This window comes from Ambystoma mexicanum, chromosome 3p (genome assembly GCF_040938575.1).
Source record: "Ambystoma mexicanum isolate Mex_15411 chromosome 3p, UKY_AmexF1_1, whole genome shotgun sequence".
Lineage (NCBI taxonomy): Eukaryota > Metazoa > Chordata > Amphibia > Caudata > Ambystomatidae > Ambystoma > Ambystoma mexicanum.
In genome coordinates this window covers 876,157,702-876,177,423 of record NC_090925.1, presented here as the reverse complement: position 1 = coordinate 876,177,423, position 19,722 = coordinate 876,157,702, and the positions used below count along the sequence as shown (strand labels likewise).

General features: G+C 47.5%; 1 protein-coding gene across 1 annotated transcript in view; it reads right to left on the bottom strand.

Annotated features, from left to right (window-relative positions):
- The window catches only part of LOC138581046 (coronin-1A-like), a 170,789-nt gene extending 151,330 nt beyond the window's left edge, over positions 1–19,459 (bottom strand). Inside the window, exon 1 of the mRNA XM_069652073.1 lies at positions 19,314–19,459. Within this exon, the coding sequence (XP_069508174.1) occupies positions 19,314–19,425 (112 nt within the window). The 5' untranslated portion in view covers positions 19,426–19,459. The remainder of the gene's footprint in view (positions 1–19,313) is intronic.
- Between the last annotated feature and the right edge of the window lie 263 nt (positions 19,460–19,722).

Sequence of the window (19,722 nt, the reverse complement as noted above, 5' to 3'; positions counted from 1 at the left end):
GAGCCCTACAAAAGAAGCTTTAAACTGCCCCCCCTCTTGTCATTGAGCTGAGACCCTACGCTGCCTCACCGTATCAGAAATCCCCACTCCCAGCTGAATTCAGGGACCCTTAGATTCAGATCAGTAAATAGCCAGAGGAGTTGGAAAATCTGTTTTTTCTTTCGCTTCAGACATGGGGGCGATCTTCCAATACCCCAGTGTGAGATCAAAGGTGCTCAAAGACCTGGCATTGCTCCGCCTGCCGACAAGATAACCCACCCGGCAAATTGAACTGCTGCCTGTCTTAATTACAGTGTTTGGCCCCCAGTATTGCACACAGATCTTGAGTTTAGTTCCATTTGGTTTTGCAATCTGAACCACTCCACCACCGGGGGAATAAAGGATGGCTTTATTGCCTTTATGGGTGGGACCAGACTAATATGCAAATGATTTTTTCACTTCCTGTTAAGGATGAGTGAGCTAAAACGATCCCATAGAACCGCTTGTTTGGTCGCGCTTGTTCTCAGTAGAGGAGAATCCAATGTCTTGCACACTTTGAAACACTTGGTGTGTCACTCTATGTCTAGTACAGTTGTAAGTCGGGACAGCCCAGGTGTGGTCCCCTTGCTCTCTCTGCCCACCGAGACCCAGTAAGACAGCCACACCTCACTGGTGATGCTGAACAAGGCAAACACGTCTGGGTTTGCTGGTGACCTTCTTGTTCAGAGGAGAATTGCTCAGCATGTTGGCGCTGGACTGCCCAAGTGGGTGGGGCCTGGCTGATTTGCAAATTGATGTTATCCTCTGGTAAAATAAAACAGGCTAACAAATAGCCGTAGACCCTCTTGAGTGAGAACCATTCATTCAAACAAGGTATTTGGCTGTGCTCCTTCTCAGCATAAGCCTCCAGCATGTTTACAAGCATCTATCCCACCCCAGCGTCGGTGTATGTTTTCACTCAGTAGGCCATTTTGTCCTGCTTCAACTTCATGTGTGTGCGGTTCTATATGTCTGTGTGGTGTGTACACTAGTCTTTGGGACTTGGGTTTGGTGATGACACCGAAAAAGTTTTCTGATACTGCCAGCATCCCTTTGTTCTGCTGGGTGGGAAGTGGAGTGGGGGCAAAATATTCCAGGGCATTGTCAACTAACTTGGTCTTTTGGTCATAGCAAGGCTTGAGCAGAGCTAGGGTGATTCACAGATTGGACTTTGATGTCTTACTGCACTTAAGCAATTTCCTTTATCATGCTGAAGATATAGTCCACTGGATTGTAGCCTTTACAGTAGGGGTTTTCCACCCGGTCAACGAAAACAGGCCTCTATTTCACATGGTGGGCCAAATGGCTGAAAATAACACATGTTTGTGGCATGTCTCTGTGGGTGAATGCCAGGCAAAGCCACAGTACATTCCAGTTCTTGTGAAGTGGGAACTCAGGCCTAGAAATGACCTGCTTGCAAGTGTTACTATATTTTTCTGCCAGCATTTTTTGGGATTGGGATTAAATATTGCTGAAAATGTATGCTTCAAGGACCTTCATGCATGCAGCCATGACATTCACACCCACTTTGACTTATTTATACACCTTCAATATGCAACAAATAGCCAGGAGTCATCTAGCCGCCACAATGGCAGTTGTTGTCCTACAAGGCACTATGGCTGGGGACCTCGTGATACGGGCAACTACCAGCAGCATATGCCTGTGCTCAAAGCAGATGACCTGTCAGGGGATGGGCAATGCCCAGCCACATCCTTTCTAACAGTACATACATCACTGGCAATGGTAACAGTGTTCTCCTTGTGTTGCCATGGGCTTTATAAGGAGCTTGGCAAACCACACATCTATAACACTACTCTTTCACCTTGCAGCCCTTCCAGTGCCAGTAAAAGATAAACAGCAGTTTCCCTTTCTACTTGTTCCTTCGGGGATGTCATGTGCTACTCAGCAGAACAACATATGCCTGTGGCAATCAGGGCCCACCAGTCTCAGGTAAGATTGCTGGTTCATTACAGAATACTACCCAGGGACAAAACTGTGAATAGCCGAGGACTTGGCCCATTGCCTGTGTATATGCTACTTCACACTGGTCGGCCATGGAGAGGATAGCTCAGGGGCAACGCAACAAGACGATACAGAGCAACACAGGTTCGATCCCCGAGTTTGCACTCAGAAACCTCTGGGTATTAAGCCCTTATAAAAAATAACAAATTACTATTACAATGTCACATTCACTTAATGCTCACCAGATAACTTTCTTACCGGCACCGCTTTGCCTTCCACTCTGGAAAGTCCCCAATTGGAGAAGGTATGTAAAAGGGTAAAAGATCGCCAGGGAAAAGAGTCTGGGACAGTGGCCGATAGGTTAACATCAGAGAGAACTGGGATTGTTGCTGAAGTGAGTCCGGAGCGATATATCTTCCGGAGTGTTATATCTTCTTTATCAGTGAATCCAGAAAAACATGGTGGGGGTCAGACTAGCGTGACAGTGAGCCGATCACCAGCACAATCCCAAGACCCTAGGTTGGGGTGGGAGGGTGGTAAAATCTATCCAGACCCACACAGGGAAGTTTCTGGTGGTATGGCTACCCCAACTATCCCAGGCAGGACAGCCAATGGACAGGAAGAGGAACTATGCACGTGCTCATTCCAGACCTCTGAGGATGCACGGGATCCAGAAAACACATGACAGAAGACGGGCCCGGGAACTGTGTAGTCACCTTATTTCTCTGAGGCTGCCCCTGGGTTTTGTGGACAGCGTCATGGGGTGATCATCCAGGAAAAACGTGCTGCATAAACTGGGCCTGGACCTGTTGAACTCAGGACACTGCACGCTTTTACAGTGGGGAATACCGGAAGTTCCTATCTTGTGCTATACAGTAACTCAGGACACTGCATGCTTTTACAGTGGGGAATACCGGAAGTTCCTATCTTGTGCTATACAGTAAAAGTTCCCATCTTGTGCTATACATTAACTCGGGACACTGCATGATTTTACAGTGGGGAATACCGGAAGTTACTATCTTGCGCTATACAGTAACTCAGGACACTGCATGCTTTTACAGTGGGGAATACTGGAAGTTACTATCTTGTGCTATACATTAACTCAGAACACTGCATGCTTTTACAGTGGGGAATACCAGACGTTCCTATCTTGTGCTATACAGTAACTCAGGACACTGCATGCTTTTACAGTGGGGAATACCGGAAGTTCCTATCTTGTGCTATACAGTAACTCGGGACACTGCATGCTTTTAAAGTGGGGGAATACCGGAAGTTCCTATCTTGTGCTATGCAGTAACTCGGGACACTGCATGATTTTACAGTGGGGAATACCGGAAGTTCCTATCTTGTGCTATACAGCAACTCAGGACACTGCATGCTTTTACAGTGGGGAATACCGGAAGTTCCTATCTTGTGCTATACAGCAAAAGTTCCTATCGTGTGCTATACAGTAACTCAGGACACTGCATGCTTTTACAGTGGGGAATACCGGAAGTTCCTATCTTGTGCTATACATTAAAAGTTCCTATCTTGTGCTATACAGTAACTCGGGACACTGCATGCTTTTACAGTGGGGAATACCGGAGGTTCCTATCTTGTGCTATACAGTTACTCAGGACACTGCATGCTTTTATAGAGGGGAATACCAGAAGTTCCTATCTTGTGCTATACAGCAAAAGTTCCTATCTTGTACTATACAGTATCTCAGGACACTGCATGCTTTTACATTGGGAAATACCGGAAGTTCCTATATTGTGCTATACAGTAAAAGTTCCTATCTTGTCCTATACAGTAACTCAGGACACTGCATGCTTTTAAAGTGGGGAATACCGGAAGTTCCTATCTTGTGCTATACAGTAACTCAGGACACTGCATGCTTTTACAGTGGGGAATATCGGAAGTTCCTATCTTGTGCTATACAGTAAAAGTTCCTATCTTGTGCTATACAGAAACTCGGGACAGTGCATGCTTTTACGGTGGGGAATATCGGAAGCTCCTATCTTGTGCTATACAGTAACTCAGGACACTGCATGCTTTTACAGTGGGGAATACCGGAAGTTCCTATCTTGTGCTATACAACAAAAGTTCCTATATTGCGCTATACAGTAACTCGGGACACTGCATGCTTTTACAGTGGGGAATACCAGAAGTTCCTATATTGTTCTATACAGTAATTCAGGACACTGCATGCTTTTAAAGAGGGGAATACCAGAAGTTCATATCTTGTACTATACAGTAAAAGTTCCTATCTTGTGCTATACAGTAACTCAGGACACTGCATGCTTTTACAGTGGGGAATACCGGAAGTTCCTGTCTTGTCCTATACAGTAAAAGTTCCTATATTGTGCTATACAGTAATTCAGGACACTGCATGCTTTTAAAGAGGGGAATACCAGAAGTTCATATCTTGTGCTATACAGTAAAAGTTCCTATCTTGTACTATACAGTAACTCAGGACACTGCATGCTTTTACATTGGGGAATACCGGAAGTTCTTGTCTTGTGCTATACAGTAAAAGTTCCTATCTTGTGCTATACAGTAACTCAGGACACTGCATGCTTTTACAGTGGGGAATACCGGAAGTTCCTGTCTTGTCCTATACAGTAAAAGTTCCTATCTTGTGCTATACAGTAACTCAGGAGACTGCATGCTTTTAAAGTGGGGAATACCGGAAGTTCCTATCTTGTGCTATACAGTAACTCAGGACACTGCATGCTTTTACAGTGGGGAATACCTGAAGTTCCTATCTTGTGCTATACAGTAAAAGTTCGTATCTTGTGCTATACAGTAACTCGGGACACTGCATGCTTTTACAGTGGGGAATACCGGAAGTTCCTATCTTGTGCTATACAGTAACTCAGGACACTGCATGCTTTTACAGTGGGGAATACCGGAAGTTCCTACCTTGTGCTATACAGCAAAAGTTCCTATCTTGTGCTATACAGTAACTCGGGACACTGCATGATTTTACAGTGGGGAATACCGGAAGTTCCTATCTTGTGCTATACAGTAACTCAGGACACTGCATGCTTTTACAGTGTGGAATACCGGAAGTTACTATCTTGTGCTATACAGAAAAAGTTCCTATATTGTGCTATACAGTAACTCGGGAGACTGCATGCTTTTACAGTGGGGAATACCGGAAGTTCCTATCTTGTGCTATACAGTGACTCAGGACACTCCACGCTTTTACTGTGGGGTATACCGGAAGTTCCTATCTTGTGCTCCACAGTAAAGTCTCCATTCCATTGGCATTCTACCAACTCTTTCTTGAGATTCTTATGCGTTGGTGGTGTTCGGGCCCGCAGGCTGTTGAGACGGAATATGGAAAGGGAGACTGCGGGCAGGAGGAAGTCTTTATAATTTGCAAGGTGCTCCCCTGCCCCTGTGTTGTGGACTTAAAACCCCAGTCTCCAGTTGTTTTGTTGCTCTCTCTTTGTGACAACACATCCCTGTAGAGGATAATACACAAGTCCACAGGGCAGTGCTAGATTTAAACTGGACTTGGCATTTCAGGTGCCCAAATATCATTGGAAATTTCTCAGTGCTAGCCACCAGTGTGTGAGAAGGCCTGACCCCCTTTAGTATGCCAGGAGGAGACAGATACACACACCACTTAACTGTCTAGTGGGCACCATCCAATGCTGCCAAGTGTCAGAGTTTCACGTGTGACAACTCTAGCCACCCCTGACTTTTCCCCAGTGCATGCTAGAACTTAGAGTTTGTTTTTCCCCTTTGTAAGTTTCACCCTACAAGTCCCAGCATGCAATGGGGAAAAACCAGGACTGGCTCAAGAGGTCATGCATGGATCTGGGACACCTGGTCTCTATGAGCATATCATGGGAATGGCCTACATTGGTCCACGCTCATATTCTCCAGGAAGAGAAGGCTTGCACCGAGAGTCGGATGTGGAAGTGGGACTTTGCACCCCTCATATGGTGGGCGGCCTTCGTATTCTCTACCGTGCACGGGGAGAAGGGGGCGGAGATGGGGGAGTTACTGACACTGGGGAGCTGCCACTCATTCATTTCCAGCTATATATGTCTGGGGGTGCACCAGAAGACTGGTTGCAAGACATGGGAGTTTGTGTCAAAGGCAGCATAGCCGTACCTGCATTATAGTGTGATGCCATTGTCGATATAAGTGAAACGGTGATGCCCTCGGTAGCGTGTGTTGGGTTAATATCATTTGAGTTATTAATAATGTCCCTGGTGAAGCCATCTCAGGTGTCACTTGAGAACTCCACCGCAGTACATTGCAGCAGTTACATGTGCGCCGCGCCTTTGTAGTGCAAGTTGTACTTGTTTATGTTGTTTAAACTTTACCATTCCCTCAACAAAGATGTGTTTGAAGGAATATAATAACCAAATCAGCCATTGATACAGTCTGTACTTTTTTTTTCTTTATTGTTCACGGTTTACAACACACTTTAACAATATGTCTCAAAAAAATGGAAAGAGCTCTGAGTAAAATCCCATTCCCATCTGCTTCTGAACATCTATTGCTGTAGAAGATTATTAAGCGCCAAACTGAAAGAGCTGTGTGGGGTTGCCTTACTTCATTCATTCCCAGACATGACGCACAGCACACATATCCTGTACTCTGCCAGCCTTTGGAGACATCACACACTCCTGTAGTTATCAGTGACGTTTGCCACCTTCTGTCAACCATTAGTGGCGTATATCACTCCGTGATATTGTGAAGGGGCGGTGATTCTCAGATGGAATTGACAAGCAAAACAGTGTCCCTGACTAAAACAATTGTGACCAGCTGTGTATCGTCATTTTTTGAAAGCAGGCCCGGGTATCGAACCCTTGCTGCGTTGGCCCCTGCACCATCCTCCCACCCTACTTTAAATGGAACAATAGGGATACATATATATATGATTCCTTTGGCCTCATGCACTCCATTGTGTTGCCCAGATTGGCAGGATATATTTCACAGTCAAAATCATATCTTGTCATGTCTCCTAGTTAAAATTCCACATAAAACCCTCCAACACCACATACCCAAATCACCACTCGCCCCACCCACCAAACGTTGTGGTGTCAATTATTTCACTTATCTGCAAGGAGCGAGGGAAGACACAATTCTGCCTGTAGAATCCACTATTCAGGTTGTCCTCATTATTATTATTGAAGCAACGGCACTGTAGTCTATTAAACCATGCATGGGTGGGCCTTTTTGTGCAGTGCATATTTAAAATACTGACTTCTAGGTGATCCCAATTTTGTCACGAAAATATTGCAGAGAAATGTAAACTGAGTGTCCTAGGATCACATAGTTTGTTCAAGTTGCGAGGCGGTGATTTCGGCAAAGGTTTCCTAGTTCTACAAATTTTAACTGATGTGGTAGAAACCATCTCCTACTAACTATGCCATCTTTAGTCTTAGCCCAAGGTGTGATATTTTCAGAAATGTTGTCTTTCAAAAGCTAAACTATTGTTCAGTGTTCAATAAAGCCAATTTACCAAACCAGCTGGCAAATCAACCCGACAATATACAAACATCTTTGTAAAAACATGTTAGGCAAAAATGAGTTTGATTCACTCTGAAAGGGCAGAATGGTGCAAAAGAGAATATCTATCGGCCAAGTGAGTCCAAGGCAATCCAGCAAAGAACATGGACTATACATGCATTCATCTCATTGTCCACAGTACAATACAACATGCAAGGAGGCAACATCTATGAGCATGTTCACATCAGTGAACTCCGATCTTAGGAAGTTAAAAAACCAGTTAGAACAAAACTACTCCTACAACGAGCTCCAGGTAGTACTCTGAAGTGGAGTATGTTACTTCCTCTTTTTCAAAGTTACAAGTAAAATCATTTTGTACGACTAATTAAGTATTTCAGAGTCCTAACGTAAGTACAGAGGGGGCGAGCACTGGGGAAGTAACACACTTGACATTGGTCAGCCAGAACGGATGCACTGCATTCTAAAACACCACCTGGGCCCTTGACATGGCAGATAATTCGATAAGGCCCCGACATTTCAGTCAACAGTGGTTTGCATTCTGAGACTTGTAGTTCTGCTTTTCACAAAGGTTTTGATCTTATGAAACAGGCATGCCGCTTGTTGTTAGGCCTTATATGAATATAACGTGCACCCATTACACGCGGACAGCTGTGTATATCTGTATGTGTTTTACATGTTCTTTCACATATTAACCAACCAACTGTGGACTATGGTTGGATTTGGTTTTTAAATCCTAATGGCCAAACACTGTGTTAATCACCCAAATATATAATTGAATGTTTGAGGTTCCTATATGCTGTTGTCTGGCCACAGTTTGGGAGGAGGACCGGTCAGTTGACAGAGAATGCAGGGTTTGTTTTAAGCCCCAGTGATTTTGTTCCAGGAGTGGGGCTTTTTGGAGCCTGAGTTTATTGTTTGGGGTGTTGGCATTACATTTTCAGGATGGAGAGATAACCAGGATATGTTAGTCCAAGCAATGCTCTTTCCGCCTTTCTATGCTAAATGTACCGCTGGCTCTACCGGGGCAGATGTGCAGTCTTGCTCAGTGACTCCAGACCAGTGGTGCACCACATGCGACCTTTCAGGACATTATTTATGGCCCTCCAAGTCACATGACTTAAAAGAAGACGTCTTGCATGGCCTAGAGCCAGTCAGTCACTCAGTCTGTCATGCCAGGGGCGTGAAGCCGCTGTGGTCCAGTTTTTGACTTGGCATCATAATAGTGCAGTTTGACTTCTATTTTAAACATCATTTCAATCCCATAATACACATACGTGAACATGCTAATGCCATTAAAAGTCTATAGTTAATGTATTACAGTAGAAAAGTAATAAAACGTACACATTAAAACCCATGTTTTATTTTTAAATCTAATGGCGCGCTGATGCCCTGGCACCCGCTCGTTGCCATGTATAGTTTGGCCCACTGTCTGGGAATTGTGTGGTGCATTCGGCCCTCCAGCGAAACAAGTTGTGCACCCCTGCGTCTAGACAAATTATCCAGGTGACGGCGGGAGCTAATGTTGCTTATAAACACGATTCGTCTTTTGTTCTATGAAAAGCGCTTTGAGTCCATTTTTTTTTAAGATGGCTTGAGAATCTTCTAGACATCCTATCCAGCACAAGTGCCAACATATCCTCTGTCCATCAGAACGTGCATCAATGCCACTTTCCTCCACTAGTCATTGCATAACCTATGTCCATTATCAGGGTCAGACTGGGCCACAAAGTTGTCTCCGACACCGATGAAAAAGTGACCCGCCATGGCAAATGGCTATTGATTCCTTTTGTGACACTGTTTGAACAGTAACCAAGGGGGAATTTTTTGATAAAATGTGATGCAAATTGTACATTTTAAAGAACATTTATTCAGCAACACTGGTCAAACTAGCTGCATAGGGAAGCAACTCACCAAACTGTCCCTCATTGGCCAAAAAATTGCCCACTTTGACCAAAAAACTGGCTCTCACCAGCATTTTGTGTTTTTGGTTCGGCCGTGGGCCTATTGCCCTATAGACCAGTCTGGGCCTGTCCATTAACAATGACAAGAACCTCTATCCATCATCTGTGACATCACCTCTCTTTAGCACTTGTGACATTGTAGCTCCTTTCCATCGCTGGAGACATCATAACAGGTGCATATCACTTGTGACATTATAACCTATCGCCATTTGTGACATTATGACCCATTTCAAAAGTTGGTGACATCATAACATCAATATACACGGTTCAACATTATAAGCGTTCCCCGAATTAGAGGCGTCCTAATCCATCTTTGTTTGTAACAACATAGCTTCTCTCCATGAACAGTGACGTACTAATCTATGTAAATAACCCTTTATAATCTACCCATTACCACTATATTCGTGTCCCTCTCCTGGACTTGTCCAAGAGGTGTATTGGGCCCACACCTGGTACAAACAAACCCTAGTCTGTGAGCATAGAAATAAAATGGGCATGGGGCAGGGTGGGAGATGAAAAGGAGGAGAAAGCAGCGCTGAGATAGTGGAGGGATAGGGGGTATATGGGTAGATGAAGAAGATGGGGAAGATGATTGTTCCTGTTTGTATGTGTGGTGTCTAGAAATCAGTGGATCAAGAGAGGCGTCATGGTGAAGAAATAAAGTGAAGAATAATGAGGGCCTAGTAGGCCTAGTATGCCGATGTTGTGGCAGGCCCGACGCTTAACCATAACAGCCACGGGCAGGCTACTGGTTACAGGCTCTGCTACCCCACTGGGGGGGTTGCCCAAGTCATGCCTCTACTGTGCTAAAGGATATGACATTAAACGGGCTTAATGCGTGTTCTTATTGCCGTCGGCACCTAAGTCATCACATCACTGGTGTGCTGCCAAGCAGGCTAGGTTTCTCCACAGTTGTCAGTTTGCCTACGTCATGTCTGTTATAACTCTCCATCATATTAATCACCTCATATCTTCAGTCCACAATTAGAGATGACCTCTGTCCCTCTCTGGTGACATTATACCCCCTCCCCAACACTTATGGCGCCATGAGCCCCTGGTTATCGGCATAAGCACCTTTTACCATTATTAGCTACATCATAACATGGGTATTTCATGTGTTACATCATATCCTCTTTCCATTATTTCAGACGCCATATAGTGCCAGCATAATCTCTCTTTCTTTGTGACACTGTGACTTCACTCACAAGTGACCGAATAATCGAACATTGGACATCCTTTCTCTATCTTTTTAAATGTATTTTAATTGGTTATTTATTACGGGCTTAATACCAAGAGGTTTTCTAAGCGCAGACCTGGGGATCGAACCTGTGTTGCTCAGCGTCGTCTTGTTCCCAAGGCGAGCGAGTTGCCCCTAGATGCTATCGTCCCGAGACTTGAGGGATGATCATGAGAGATTAAGACATCTCTCCATTACCAGTGACATCATAACAACAGTACATCAATAGTGACATCCTAACCTCTGCCACTGGTGACATCATGACACACGTACATTCTTTGTGACACCTTTGTCCATCATTGATGACGCCATCGCATGTTCATCATTAGTGGCATTGTTCCCTGTCCATCATAACCTTTACTTCACCCCTAACCAGAACCGCTGTCGCCACTGAGATGATAAACTCTCTGCTCTCTCTGATTAGTGATATCATACCTACTTGTCCATTTTTAGGAACAGCACAACCTCTCTCACCAGTGACCTCATAAACTCTGTCCATCACGTGCAACCACCTATGTTACTGACACCATAACCGCCCCGCGCAGTTAGCTGTCCATCCATAGCGGCCGACGTCATGACCTCCCCCCATCGATAGCTCTGTAACCTCTCCCCATCCCTGTTGACATCTCCCGTATCCACTATCAGTGACGTGACCTCGCTACGCTTCCACCTAACCTAAAGCGCGAGATGCGGGTGTGCCACGCGCGACGTCCGTTAGCCGCGCGTGCGATCGAGCTAACGGCTCTGAGCGCGGGCGTGGCGGGCTGTGTGCGCGCTTCGGCCGGCAGCAGCGAGGCTCCTGCACTCTGTGGAGTCGCGGAGAGCCGGGCGCACAACGTCTCCTCAGACCGAGAAGTCTTGCGCGCCATAAATATCGATTCGCAGTGATTAGCCGTTATGTTCACTGATCATAAAGACTGCGCTGCGTTTCCCTAGGCGAAATCCGACTCCGACTGTGAGGGGCGGGGCAGACGGGGAGCAGCTGTCCCTACCCCGCAGCTCGGACGGGTGCCATGAACAGAGGGGACTATATACCACTTTATTTCAGACAGGCCCATTTTCATCTTGAAAGCACCGATTAATTTACAGCACGCGGTTAAGTGGACTGTCTGTGTGGAACATGCACCCTATGTTCGCTCTTTTCAGTAGGGGCGCCCAATGGCCGGCAGACCTGTGTAAACAAGGAAACGCGCACACGTGACAGGAGTGGGCCATGGTTCCGCACCTAGGCGGGTCATGAGTCACAACCCATGCTGTCATTGCTGTGCCAGCAACCAGCACAGCATTGACTGAAACCATGTTCCTAGGTCACATGACTTGGTTTGGCCTTTTCTTTTCTTTTTTTTTTTTTTACAAAAGGTTAGTCTTTTTTATTTAGTTACAGCTTCAGTAGGAAGGTGAGATTAGGAGATCAATAGTCATGCTGCCTTCAACCCTGGCTCTCTCCCTGCTAGTCCCTAACCGTCCAACCTGGAACCCTCTGACTCACCACCTTCCATACCTCACACCAACATTCCAAGCTCCACTCACAGACCCACAGCTCTCATACCAGATACAGACCATACACTTACTAGGATATAACACCATCCCCTTCCTTACAACCCAAAAGAAACTTTCCAAAGTGCAAAGAAAATAACCCTCAAGAAACTGAACACCTTTTGTCCTGGTCTGCCCCCGGTTTGGCCTTTTCTTCATTAAGCCGTTATCACTGCCACGCGTTCATTAAGCCGTTATCACTGCCACGCGTTCTCTCGGTACTGCTGTGTATGGGCGGCTCAAAGGAGACGGGGAGGGGGCGTCAGGGCGGAGAACGGTCTGTACTTCACAGGAACGTAGCATTATTAAACATGACATGATTTGATGGGTTATTTATAACGCGCTTTAACATGCATGCCAACATTCAGACGCACCTAAAAGGGAGTGTTAAGAGAGAAAATCGGGAGACGTAGTTTTTCCCATAGGAATGTATTGGCACTGGTATTGTCTTAGACGGGAGAATGTGAGAAAAAGCAATATTTCTCACTGAAAAGTCGGGAGTCTCCCGCCTAAATCGGGAGGGTTGGCATGTAAACCCTGAGGTTTCTAAGCGCGGACACGGGGATCGAACGTGTCTTCTTGCTTGCAAGGCGAGCACGTTGCCGCTGAGCTATCCTCCCGATATCTCCGACATCTACTAGAGATGAAGCACAAACATCAAGTGGAGATGTAAATTAGGACTCCTCGAGTAAGCAGGCACAGTAGATATCAACAAAGAGGTCCTTATGAGAATGGATGCACAATGAGAGCACGTGGCAATTAAAATGCCACTTTTCCCCCAAAATAGTACACAATTAGGAGTTTTACTCAAATGCACTATTTACCGCATGAGATACACAGAAAGTACGTTATGGGGGTACAATCTATTTAAAATACCAAATATTTGTAATGCTCCCAAGGCCTCGAGTCTTCTCAACTTGCTTTGCCTGAAGATTGGGCCTTCGGTGGGAGATTCTGCTGTCCGCACCCCCGCCACCCACCCCGCCCCAGTGCATGAGATACTGGCACGTCCCTTTGCCCGTCCTTTGGGAGCCAGTTCAAAAGGGGGGGCCACAGACTCACCCTGCCAGGCCCGGCCTTAGGGGGGGGGCGAGCCAGGCGTCCGCCCGGGCGCAGCGCCCCCCAGGGCGCCATTCATCCCACCACGCCAGCTCGGGGGAGTCTTTCAAGGGCTCCCCCGAACTGGCTTAGCGGGAGAAGGCGGAGCAGGCAGGCGCATTCAATGTGAATTGGGTGCTGAGCACCCGATTGTCACCAAATGCGCCCCACCGCCGCGGGCGCCTTCACCAACAAAAGGCACCTTAGCTCCCACCGCCACGCTAGCTCTGGGGAGTCTTTCAAGGGCTCCCCCGAGCTGGCGTAGTGGCGGCAGGCACCTCATTCTTAGGCAAGCGGCAGCGGAGCGCATTTAGGAACAATAGGGTGCTAATGCACCCTATTCATAGAATTAAAAAAAGTGTCACTCCGTGGCCACGCCCCCTGTTGACCAGGGGCGTGTGGGGAAGAGGGGGAGCGCCAATCTACCCAGGGCGCTGCTGCCCTAAGGAACAATAGGGTGCTAATGCACCCTATTCATAGAATTAAAAAAAGTGTCACTCCGTGGCCACGCCCCCTGTTGACCAGGGGCGTGTGGGGAAGAGGGGGAGCGCCAATCTACCCAGGGCGCTGCTGCCCTAAGGCCGTCCCTGCACCACGCCATATGCACCTGCTGCCTTCCTGTGCGTGGGCTCTTTTCTTCCACTGCTTACTGTCGAACTCGTTGTTCGCCACTCGTAATTTGCCACTGCTTGTTTTTTAAATTTCCGTCTTCAGCTCCTCTACTATCGGCTGTCAACTTTAAGGCCTTCTTAAGCCTTCTCCTGATCTCCTCCGTTATTAACCAGGTTCAAGAGATGTGCCCCTGCTTTCCAGTTTGCATGGGTGTAATTTTAGGGGGGACAAGGGTGTTTGCCCCCGCTCCACCCTAAGTTTTGTGTCACACCGTTTTATCCCACACATGTGGCAGACGCCCCTTTCATTTAGAAGTCATGTCCCCCACCAGCATGTTCAGCAAAGTTACTCCACTGCCACTTTCCATGGGCTGGTCAGCCTTTTCCTCCAGCTTCAGAGCCTGGGCCGTTTGCCCTAGACACTAAGCTCTTTGCAGTACTCTTTCATTTTGTTTTCATCACAACACGCTCCTGCAGTGGCCTTCCACTATGGGTTTTTCCTGCTTTAAGCAGATTGGGGAGTTTGTCTCCCAAAAATGAGGTGATAGCTGCCAAGTATCAGGCCCTGCTTAGGCCGAGATGCAGGGAGTGTCAACCCTTGCCCCCCAATTTTGACATGTATGCAGTGAGCTTCAGAAAGCTTTGGGCACTTTAAAACACAATTTACTTGTTGTATACCCGCCTTACAAATGCACAAGAAATAAATAAACAAATAAATAAAGCTGCTCTGTCCAAAAGGACCACTTTGAAGAGAACATGGTCTTGTGCTGTTCCTGTACTGGGATCAGAGACGCCTGTGACTCTTCCTGCGGATCGATCATTTATCTGCATTAGTGAAGATTAAGGCGGCTCCAAAGAATATTGGAATCAGGGCTCTCAGTCCCCCTTTTTTAAGGTGGATAACTGAGGAGGGGCCTATGGACTACCACAGCCCACTGTCTATTCAACTTCTTTCCCCCTGGTGACTTCTTCAAAATGGGGACGCTGGCTGATATGCGCTCGGCCATACAGGAAGGAGACTTCACCATCAAATACCTTCACAGCATGAATAGCGTCACATCCCTTTCTGGAGATACAACTCTGGTTTCTTAACTTTCAAGGCGGGGTGCTCACAATTGACCTAAGCTCTGTCCCTCAAGTTGTTCCCAAGGCAATGATGTCAGACCCTTCGGTTCTCTGAGTCTAGGGCCATCATATGCTTACCTACGTGGATGGCTGGTTAATCAGACTACAGTTTTTCACAAGGGCCTCACGCTCCTCATCACTTGCACCCTTGTTGATCTTGATCTGCAGGTCAATGCACCAAAGTCACCTCTGATTTCTGCTCTGAGGATAAATAGCTTGGGCCATGCTAGACACCTAGCTGGAGAGAATATATCCTCCTCCGGAGAGGGCTGTGGAGATTCAGCAGATTCATTCGGCTGAGGTTCCCAATCCCTGATCTCATTCTCGATGAGTTATAGTGGTGGTTAAGGGAATGCAACCTCAAGTCTGTAGATCATTCTCCTGGCTTATGATCTGTATTCCGTGCTGGACATAGCCTCTCTCATTAACAAAGCCGAACCAAAGGCCTTCTACTTAGCCTTGATATTAATTTTACCTTCATTAAAGGGCAGAGACTCAAATTCACATGAATAACAAACTACATAAACAAGTAAAAGGCATGCGCTCATTACAGCTGTGCTTCTTAGTGGCACTGGAACCACAGATATGGCTATTGGCTGTCTATTTAGGGAGTCTGCAATTCTCGGGTGAATCAACTAAGCCGCACGGTTCAGGTTTATGAGCTCACGAATGAGAGCGTGCACCAAATCTGCTGGCAGGAGGACTACCTGCAGATGGATTTAGTTACACCAAATCTGGACTACATATGTCCAAGATTTGCCCCGAGAATGTGGCCGAAGTCAGGATCACTGAGCGTTGCCTTCTAAGTTTCACACCAGGATTCATGAATCCTTGCCTTCCTTTGCTTCCCGGTGCCCCTGCTGTGCGGAGTCTCATAAAGCTGGTGGCGTGCCACATTATCACGCCTGGTCCTTTTTGGCTAAATAGATTTTACCTCTTGTACCCCACGGCCCGGTCGGTGAATCTGCCAGTTTGACCTCCGCAAGCCCATGGCGGCAACATAATGTCTCAAAGCTTCGTCTGGTACTTCACCCCTGCATGTCATTTCTGAACATGGACATTTGGTCCCCACAGAACTAGTGTACCGTCATCTTGGCCATCCCAAAGGCAACCAGAAAATGATCCAGGGGGTCAAAAGAGTTCTGCAACATTGCAGTATGAAAGCAAACTGCTCAGGTGTAAGGGCTTAGGCCTTTGTGAAGAACTTGAACACTTTTATATTCTCCTTGGATATCATTTTGTCTTTTCCGCCTAACTTCCTTCGGACGGGATCACATATGGTACCATGTAAGCTTTACCTGGCAGTCATAGGCGCCTGTAGATACTCGACAAAGAGTGGTTCACCGTACAGAAGACTTATTAGGCGTCAATATGAAGGGACTCTTTTGGTTTTCCACTCAAGATTATCCACTCTGTGTTGGACTAAAATCCAAGCATTCTGTTTACGCTCAAAATCCCTTGGATCTATGTGATTACTGTGCATTTTTTACTGCGCATGCCAAAATGTTGATTATTTTTTGTTGGACCTCATTTCACTGCATACCTATGCGGGTGGGGCGGGGAGACCCCATGCAACCTCCCCCACATTTATTATTAACTTAAACCATCCGGCATATATCCAGCTAAATGTGGCATTTCAAATTCGACATTTCGAGATGCGCAGCAATGGGGTGATACCAATCCCTTTATATTGGGATCAACCACTCACTTCAAACAGGTGACATTAAAACGAGTTTTGGGAGTGGGAGTAACAGCTGGCTGGAGAATTTGAGAATTGCAGACTCTCTCTGCCTGTGACTTTCCCAATCTTTCATAAAGCTAAAGTGGTCCTACAGTCTCATCCACCCTTATCTGAGGGGCCTGAAGCTAATGTAGTTGGGCCCACCGCAGTGACATCAACATCTGTAAATGCCCACACAGCACTGATGAGTGAGCATTTACACATTTTGGATGGGCCTTGCCCGCTCAGGCCCTACCCTGTCTACGCCTCTGATCTGAAGTTATTTCGTTAATCAAGAAACTTGTTTTCCCTCCATGGCTCCTCCCTGGGAGGCAGAGGGAGTCCTAAATTGTCTTACGTTCTCTCTTGACAAGACCAAGGGTCTAGGTCCCTAGATACATATTTTGTCGCATACGGAGGACATGTTTTTAGGAAACAGAGATCAAAGGCCCAATACCACATGGGCGTTTCCCTTCTTCTAAGGCACAGGGCCCCTCCTCCCGTTCATGAATCCATTGTGTGAGGGACAGCACGCTTCAGCTGTAATCCGGTCCCTTGCCCCCATAGATACATTTAGCAGAGTAGTCACGTGGGCTAACCTTGAGACTTTTTGCGATTAAAGTTTTGCTGTGTGTCTAGGGTGACCCGACATCCCTGTTTTGGCGGGACTGTACCGGGACTTCTGATGTTTTGTCCGTCACGATTTTTCATCTTGGAAATCTGGCCACTTTATGTGTGTCCTAACATCACACGCCATTCTATGAAGGTGATGGACATGTGACAACAGTGAATTACTTGTTTTGATTTTGGTGTAGTAAGATACAAGTAATGTAATAAACAAAAAGATATGACTTGAAAGGTATGAATTAATCATAACCACTGGCAATGCTTCTGAGCAGCTTCCATCTCTGTATTTTAAAGCCTGTCTATCCCATTGCAGAAAAGACCACAAAACACGAATGAGTGTTGGTCCTGCCACCAATGGGAGCCGCCCAGCCCAACTTGTAGTTGATGCCCCCTCCCTGCTGGGCAAGCTAAGCAACTCAAGACAAGCTCAGTGCGATTCGAACTCACTGTGTGGCGCAGTTTGATTACCTTGGAACAAGGAAACACATCCTGGCATACATTATGACAGGTTATTTATAACGCGCTTAATACCCAGAGGTTTGACCTCTCTCATTAGTGAATTCTGGCTATCAACACCAAGAAGAGATGGCTAACGCTGCCAATTCATTGTAATGTATGCAAATATGTTCTATGTACAGCGCTTAGAAGTAAGCGCTATATAAATAACACATCACATCATTATCATTATGTTGAACATCTGGGAATTGGTCTGGACAGCTCCCAGTCCAGCGTCGTATACCCACCATCACTGCTATTATACTGCACAAGGGGCCAAGGATATGCCGACGAGTTTCGGTCCGGCCACAATTGTGAGCAGTCCAATCCTAGCGCTAGGCCACAAAAGCAACTGCCAGCGCGTAAACAGGATGAGGTTACGGCAGTAAAAGCAGCGCGCCTCCCTTGGTAAAGCAACGGAAGATCTCGAAGTTTGATTTCCCAACAGTCTTGCGTAGGACTATCGGGCCTGGGTGCGTTGCACACGTCAGGGGATGGGACTAAAGAGGCACCAAAGTGCAGACAACGCCCTGCGGGTCGCTTCCACCTGCCGGCCTTGCACAGCCCCGTGCCTGACGCGGACCCATCCGCTTTTCGGGGCCACCGGCGTGCCGCATTTATCTCTCGCTACCCTGACACATGAATTGGGCGACGTTCCCTCAGGCCAGCCTCTCTCTTCTGCCAGTATCCCCCTCCCCCGCTCACGGGGCCGGTGTTTGGCAAGGGCCTTTCCCCACTTCGCCGAAAAGCAGAAGGAAGTAGTGGCCCCTTGAGCGGCACTTCCTGCAGAGCGAAACACCAGCCGCAAGGCCCCACGCCCCTCGGGAGTCCACCACGCCCCCACTTAACCGCTGGCTTCCCGCATGTATGCTATACACACGCATCGTACATGCACTGTGCCGGCCGCCCATACAGATCCACCCGCGACCCTATAGATAGGCAATGCCCCGAGTGTGCCCAGCAAGCGTGCCCCTGGAGCACGCCCATTTACACAGGAGCCCAGCTGCCCCCGTATTCTGAGTCTGAAGTCACAGGACCTCGGACCTCCAATTCCCCACAAGACCCCCCCCCCAGTCACCTTCGTCTGCAGAAGCGGGGAGCAGAGCAGGGCAGGGTCCAAGAACCTGGGCTGATGTCGCCGGCCAGATGGGCTCGCGACTTGCACAATGTCCGTCTTAATACACATACCAGGTTCTGTACAACATATAAACACATTCACACTGACTAGGGGTCACTCCTGCGCGCTGGCCGACGCCCCCCTCACCACACTGCGGCTCCCCACTGGCTTTCCCTCTACCAATCCCTCCTATCGTCTCCCCCTCCTCCAGTGTTGCCCCCTCTGTCCAAGCCCTCGTCAGCATCACCATCAGTCACCCCCTCTGTGCCTTCTTCCCACCTCTTGCATCCCCTCTCCCTCTCTCGCCATTCCTTCATCCTCCCCTCACCTGGAATCCCGCCTGGTCCCTCCTGCAGCCGCACAATGAATGAAGGTGGCGGGCGGCGTCTTGGGGAGAGACGGAGCCCGGGGGAGGATGGGCCGGGAAACAGCACGCCCATGCACCAGAGGTTTGGGTCTAACAACGGGAGAGGCGGGGCTTACTGAGAACACGCCCTCCAGCACCAGGGAAGAGCCGGGGATAGAAACGCAGACAGTGCCACGGACACACGAACTGTGAAATTGACCAGGACTGGGCCCAAAGCCGGGGTAATGACCAGCCACAGAAGGAAAACCCGGGACGGAGCTAGACTGATAGAATCAGGTTCAGGACCATGGATAGCGACGGGGGTGGGTGGAGACCCAGCTAGGAATAGGATGAGTAGCAGAACCAGAGAGACTACAGCAGTGGTCTCCAA